At 36.0% G+C, this 7,367-nt stretch overlaps 1 protein-coding gene across 1 annotated transcript; it reads right to left on the reverse strand.

Annotated features, from left to right (window-relative positions):
* Nucleotides 1-4,075: 4,075 nt before the first annotated feature.
* Nucleotides 4,076-5,755, reverse strand: LOC103978096 (cytochrome P450 71A1). Its single transcript, XM_009393798.3, has 2 exons — nucleotides 4,861-5,755; nucleotides 4,076-4,770 (listed from the first exon to the last, which is right to left on the reverse strand). The coding sequence occupies exons 1-2, from the start codon at nucleotides 5,746-5,748 to the stop codon at nucleotides 4,150-4,152; spliced, it is 1,509 nt and encodes a 502-aa protein (XP_009392073.2). The 5' UTR covers nucleotides 5,749-5,755; the 3' UTR covers nucleotides 4,076-4,149.
* Nucleotides 5,756-7,367: the final 1,612 nt, after the last annotated feature.

Raw genomic sequence — 7,367 nt, forward strand, 5'->3', positions numbered from 1 at the left:
ATGACAATAAAAAAGACACAATATGATGTCACTTATAATTATTTTTTATTAATTTTATAATACTTTTAGAACCTTAATAAAATATTATAATAAATTGGAAAATACCGTTGTAATTCAAAACTGATAAAAAAAAAAGCAAAAAAATTGGTAGACAAAATATCATTGAGGTTATTGAGAGGTACTTTATGTATTATTTGAAGTATGAGTATCATTTTGGAAAAAAAAATAAAAACTTGGAAGTTTTCTTATAGAAATCGTCCGAGCATCATTATTAACCTAGGATTTCATAATTATGATGATTAGATCTCACAGTAAGCTTGCATCATTAGTAAGTTTTATTATTTTTTAAAATATATTGGTGATCTGCAATTAGATATCACACCGGTAAACACTTTATATAAAGATAAAGTTATTTTATCTTATCATATTATATTTATATGGTTATATTAAAACTGTAGCAGGCTATTTACATTATAGATTTTTTTTTTCTTTGTTTAGATTTTTTTTTTAACTATATACAATTTCTCTTACGCAATCATTAGGCTTGGACATATAAACTTTCATGTCCTTCTTTCTTTTTAATTTTTAATCTATTTAATTAAGGATAAGAAAATATATTCTCGTTTTTTTTTCTTTTTCTTTTTTTGATATATTACTTTCTATCATCAAGCCATGACTTGGGCAAGGACAAAAGAGGCATCTACTATTGACCACACAGGTTGAGTCTCTCCCGAAGGTTTTTTTTGGATATTTGAATAAAATATTTAATCCTTGATGAAGTATTACTTCCTCTAAAGACAGATGTGGTATGATTACTGTGAGATATTAAGATGTTGATGTTTCATACGCCAAGCCAATTGGAACTATACATTTCTTCTGGACAAAAGATTAAACCAAGGTATTGGCCAGAGCTTTTATGATCATAGTTTTAGTTGTAAGTCCCACCATGGAGTAAAGGTATAGAATCTTGATATGCATAGTTTCACCTACCACAGATTGAGTATTGTTGACCTGTCGAGAAGGTATTTATCAACATATTAATTGTACATTGGCATACTAAGTTAAATGGAAAGAATCCAATAAAAACTTAACAAAAAGCTTGCATGGAGGAACTCATTTTCTCCTAGAAATCATCCACTTAGCTGATAAAGTCGAGTGATAGCTTGAACTCAAATTATTATAATTTTTATAAGTATATATATTATTCTCAACTTATTTAACCTTCATATCGTCTTATCAAATTTTTTTTCATCACTCTGTTTATTCCCTCACTTAAAACCCTTGACATCTCCTTAATACAGAGATTCTTATAGTGATTATGCACAACTACTTGATAATAAGGGTTAGGAAAGAGATGAGAATTACAAGAGTCAATTGTTTAAACTATATTCATATATTTTTATTATATATAATATATCAAATTTATTAGTGATTTATTATTTTCACAATTGTCTGTTTCATGGTGATCGTTATTATGGTATGACGTCTTTATTCTCACTAAATTTTAGATGTTATAATTATTTTTACCCTCGTGATTATGATAGAGGTTTTAATCATATCTTTTTACCCAGCAATTAATGATGGTAATATAAAAAATAAATGTATTGCTATCTCATAAATTGTTAAAGATTTTATATATTGTGTCTTTTTTTTTTTAATCAATGAATAAGATAAGATCCAGTGGCAGGACAGTAATCCGACAAAAGTTTTCTCTCCAGAAATTGCAGGCACAATTATCTTTGATCCTATTTTAACCCCTTCAAGTTAGTCAGATTTTTTATTTTTATTTTTTGACCTTTATACTAACGTTACATACTTAGGACATTACTTGCGGAAGAGAAAGAAGGATCTCCCCGACCAATTTTTTGTCCTAATGTACTATATTCATAGTTCAAATGCCTTTCGATTGGAGAAGACATCTCTAGCAATTGAGCTCCAATCGTGTGATGTTCTACCCTTGTTTAACAAAAAAATAAGCATATGCTGATTGTGAGTTTCCTTCACACATTTTTCATGTTTCACAAGCCAACGAACGCAAGCAAGCAATTCTATCTCATGTTTATCTTGAATCATAGATTGACCAATGAGAAGGCCAACAAGTTGTTTACGATCATAACTGTTGCATGGACACCTCATTTTTCTGGATGTAGGCTCGCTCCATTGTGATGTGGACGCATCGGCATACGTAGAATCTTAATGATCAACGGAAGCATAGTTCATGTTTTATACATAGAATCGGTCATCTGATTCAATGGAAGCATAGAATCAGTCATATGATTCATTCAGTCTCTTATACATGTTCATGTTTTATAAGTTAATGGATAAAGCCAATTGAACCGTGGATTTCTATGGCTGGCCAGACCATACCACTGTGATGTAGGGGCATACCAATCAGTTTTGGACAGGACAAAGAGGTATACACTTTTGATTACCATATGAAGGTGGATTGAGCATGGTATTCATCAATGTACATACTTGACCTATTTTTGGACATCTTTGGATAAAATTTTAATCAGCATATTCTTATCTGATCAAATCTACATTGGATGTGAGTTAGATTAGGATTCCTAGGTTTTTGAATTTGAGTTTAATTTTGATAGTAAAATTACTCGCCTTAACACAAGCGATAATCATATAATGGCAAACTCAAATAATGAATTTGATGCCGTTGAAGTAATCATCTATGAAGAACATGTCACGACTTGGAATTTGATGCCTTATAATCGTCATCAGACAATTTAAATTTAAGGATATTCAATGTATCATATTATTATGTTATATTATGGATATGGATGGAAAATCATATGTAAGCAAAAGATTGGCCACTTCAAAGAATGAGATCTCATGCCTCTTTTAGAATCTCCCGAGCATTACGATTCGATAACGTAAGAAATAGTCCAAGAATAAAAATAAGAGTGAGTAGAACGCCAAGAGAGTGAGTTTGTATCAAGGAAAAAGCAAAACAATTAAGTGAAGGAATATCTACAAACTTACTGGAGAAGAGAGTGGAAAGAATATTATTGAAGTAGATAGAGATAGAATGAATAGTTTTGCTTTCCATAATTTCATACCAACACGTAATTCATATATATATATATATATATATATATATATATATATATATATATATATATATATATATATATATATATATATATATATATAATCCAAGAAATATAGTAACATAAACACAGGTGATATCATTTCTGACTGTTTCAAATAAAATTATCCCTGTAATATCTAATATAATTTGCTAATCAATTGGTGCATTGGTTACTTTTTCATACACACATATATTATATTAAAAATAGTAAATTTGCATAAAAGAATAAACATCCCTTATTACATTTAACAGCTTCCAAGAGGACTTGTCTTACACTCCTTTCCTGATGACACAAAGGTTATTGTAACAACAGCTTTCTTCGTTGATAAAACAATCCCTACATGCAACCAACATCCATCGTCATCTCTAAGAAGAAACCAAGCCCCACCAATAGTGGTATTACCCTCAAAGGAGCCATCTGACCTAGACTCCATCGTACTCATTTGTCCGCTTACCCTTTGTCACATCAACAATCACTTAGCAAGAAATTGAGATAGATACTGATTAAGGGTTTATTTGAAAACATATTATATATATATATATATATATATATATATATATATATATATATATATATATATATATATATATTGTGAGTACAATCATATTTTAAATATAAATTAATGATTGATAACTTTTTAAATCATATTTGAGCCGGATACTACATTGCAAAATGCTCAAATGTGTAAGCATCTCTTATATATTAGCATGTATGATTAATTAGCCTTTAACGTTTGTTTTAATGTCTATATAAGTGTATAGTCATGTAACACAAATCATAGGGGTGAATAATAATTTTCATGTTCTCCATAATTTTCTTCATGGTTCGCTATCTCTTTCGCCCATGACATTAAGGAACAAACCCCAAGTCCACCTAACACAAGTTATACTTTTATGTTCAAGGAGTAAACCTAAAATACTTGAGCCCAACTGTTGTAATAAATAAAAAAACGCAATAATTATTTTATTTTGCAATGCAATCTTACACCAAGACCCTCCACAAAAGCATATTATCTCTGATCACCTAGACAGTGAATATACGTAAATTAGTCCTCTTTTCCTTCATATTCCGTGGCCATGAGACAGAGCGCAGACTTCCTATGCACAGTAATACCGGGTGCTTCCTCCATGTCAACGTCCTCTTTCGTGAGTCCAAGTGGTAAATGCCAGTTGAAGGAGTAGAGGAGGTTCGCAAGCACGAGCTCCACCACTAACATTCCAAGATTCTTACCAGGGCACATCCTTCGACCTTCGCCAAATGGTATGAACTTGAAGTCTTGCCCCTTCGTGTCGGAAGAGCCATGCATGAACCTCTCCGGATTGAAGATATCAGGCCTCTCCCACGAATTTGGATCCCTTCCTATCGCCCACGCATTCACGTAAATTATGGTTTTGGGTGGAATAATGCATCCATTTAGTTCTATAGTCTGCATCGTTTCCCTCGGAAGCATCAGCGGAGCCGGAGGGTGCAGTCTCATCGTCTCCTTGATCACACACTTAAGGTAGTGAAGTTGGTGAAGATCACTCTCCTCCACCTTTCCTTTGCTTCCAACGCATCCTCTTACCTCGTCCTGTGTTCTCTTCATCATCTCCGGTTGCCTGATGAGTTCCGCCATCGCCCACACCACGGCTGCTGAGGATGTGTCAGTCCCACCAATGAAAATATCCTACACGGCCATCACAAACTTGAGTTTGGTGATTATAAGGGAAATAGCGTCAACAAGAACTCGATGATATGGAAAGGATGTGACAACTACCGTGAGCAGTCCTTTGATGGTGTCTTCTGTTATATCCTCCCCAGCCTTTTGCATGCGGAGCAAAGCTTCCAAGATGTCTTCATCACCGTTACGTTGTTGCTTCATTCGATCAATATGGTCATCGATAACTCGTTGGTAGATGCCATCAAACCTAAGAAAGATCCTATTGAGCCTGGCTTTCATCCCCCTTAGCGCATCAACCCACCCGAGCAGTGGAAAGTAATCAGACACAAAGAAGGCGGTCAACAACGCCTGAGCTTCTCTGAGTATGTCATGGATATCGCCTCCGTCGTCGATGCGACTGCCGAAGGCAGTTCTACAAGTGATATTGCAGGAAAGTGAGAGCAACAGCTCACTCAGGTTGACGACGAGCGACTGGCGAGCGTGAAAACATATCAGCTTCACCGTTCGCTCCGTCTCTTGTTCTCTGACGCCCTTAAAAGAGTTGATCTTCTTGGCGCTGAAGAACTCGACGGTGCAAAACTTCCGAAGCTGCCTCCATCGGTCTCCGTACGGCATCAAGGCTATGTCGGAGCGACCGTATGAAAACTTATCGGTGGAGATGTGAGAAGGCCGGGTGCAGCACTCATGGTCATGTGTCTTGAGGACTTCCTTGGCCAGCTCCGGCGACGACACGACGACAACAGGGACTCGTCCAAGTTTCAGGTGCACGAGAGGGCCGTGTTTCTTGGAGAGTTCCCACAGGGACTGGTGCAGCACCTTGCTCCCCAAGCTGTGGAGGTTGCCGATCAGGGGGAGCTTGGCCGGGCCCGGAGGGAGCTTCCAGGCAGCGGTGCTACCTCTTGCCTTCCGACCTGCGAGAAGAAGTGCAGACAGCAGCGCGAGAACAAGGAGAAGAAAGGGAAATGGGGAGAGCAGGAGTGCCATGCTTGTGCTTTGCGATGGTAGCTCGTATACGTCAAGGGAAAGGAGTCGCCGCATTTTTATAGTTGGAACGTCACACTAGCGGCCAAGGTGAACGGGGGGGGGCCCACGTGGTTTGTTATTCGGTCAGGTTTTCATATGTTTTTTACAATATTTTAGAATAATGGAGGAAGAAGGTCGACTGGCTCATTCAACTCCTCGTATGTCAATTCGGATCAAAATTCTCTTCCAATTAAAAAATAGAATCATCCTTTGCAGAAAAATCAATTTCCCATCATTAAATGATCATATTTTTAAAATAAATATTATAAATAACAAGATATAATTATTATTCTAATACTATTATTTTAAGAATTATTTTAGTATTTTTAAACACTCTAAAGTATTAAAAAAACCTGCCAAGTAATGAATATTTCTGATTCAATAACTCGATTGATGATAATCCAATTTTAAATTATTTTAGTCTAACTAACAAGTCTGATCCGATTCTAACAACTATACCTGACTTCACATATCGTAACTCAAGTCCTTTTTATCATTAATTTGATATAATTTCTAAAAAGAAAATACATATAGATTAAATCATATCCTATAAGAAATCAAATCTCTGATTTTCTTCAAAACCTTAATCACATGCAATTAAAGGTAGCAAATATATTCCCTTTCAGAAATTATCAAACACTTTTAGATACTGTGTATGTCATTAACCTCCATGATTTCGATTCCTTCACAAAAATTAACGTACCAATTTTTTTTGTCCTTCGTATGACAATTACGTGCTTGGCTATGGCTTGGGGAAGGAAAAAGAAGGATCTCTTTGACCATCTTACCGGCCTATTCGTTCCATTTTTTGAGGCTGTGGATTGGTCGACGACAAACTACTAAGCCTCTTCTCCCGGCCATCGTTTTGTCCAGTGTCGTGGGAAAAAGACATGCACGTCCAAGTACCTTTCATTTGGCCATCGAGCTCCATTCACGTGCTACCCTTTCCTCAAAAGAACGAAAACCTTGTGGTGAAATTACTTTGTCCATTTTTCTTGCATGTTTCACAAGCCAGTTCTATCTCATGTTTCTCTAGAATTGTTCGTACATGTTTCTCTAGAACTCCATCAATCGGCTGGCTCAAGTTGACCGAATCAAAGCTTACGTAGCTGGGTACTTCTTCTGGCGTGACATCACAGAGAGTGCGAAGAAAGTCGGCGGTCATAGAAGACGAAAGCATGCGTGCGACGCAAACTAGTGTTGCACATTTCGATCGAGTGTGTTGAGAGGGCGCTCTCGATTAGGCTATGGTGCTGCGGAGTACACATGAGATTTGACGAAGTTACGCACTCATGAAGCATGCTTTGCATGCTGCGGCCGCAATCCAGCTGAGAGAAACGACTGTCGATGATGACAACTTCTGCGAAGCTGCGGTGGGGAACTTGAAGCTTCCAAGAGTGTGTGTGTTACAGATAAAATAGCAAAAAGAATCACGATCGCTAAGAAGAGAAGAACCTTAGATTCTGATGGTTAGGGTCAACATACATAATTCAACCAAAAAAAACTCCTATTTTTCTAGCTCCTTGTTTTAAAATAAAATAATTAAAATATTATTATATCAAATAACATACAAGACGTTC

This window comes from Musa acuminata, chromosome BXJ2-3 (genome assembly GCF_036884655.1).
Source record: "Musa acuminata AAA Group cultivar baxijiao chromosome BXJ2-3, Cavendish_Baxijiao_AAA, whole genome shotgun sequence".
Classification (NCBI taxonomy): domain Eukaryota; kingdom Viridiplantae; phylum Streptophyta; class Magnoliopsida; order Zingiberales; family Musaceae; genus Musa; species Musa acuminata.

Excerpts from the sequence above, each read along its gene's own strand:
- LOC103978096 (XM_009393798.3), bottom strand. The coding sequence starts at position 5,748 with ATGGCACTCCTGCTCTCCCCATTTCCCTTTCTTCTCCTTGTTCTCGCG. Across the intron at positions 4,771-4,860 it reads CCATCAAAGGACTGCTCACG|GATATTTTCATTGGTGGGAC; the intron begins GTAGTTGTCACA and ends ATGGCCGTGTAG.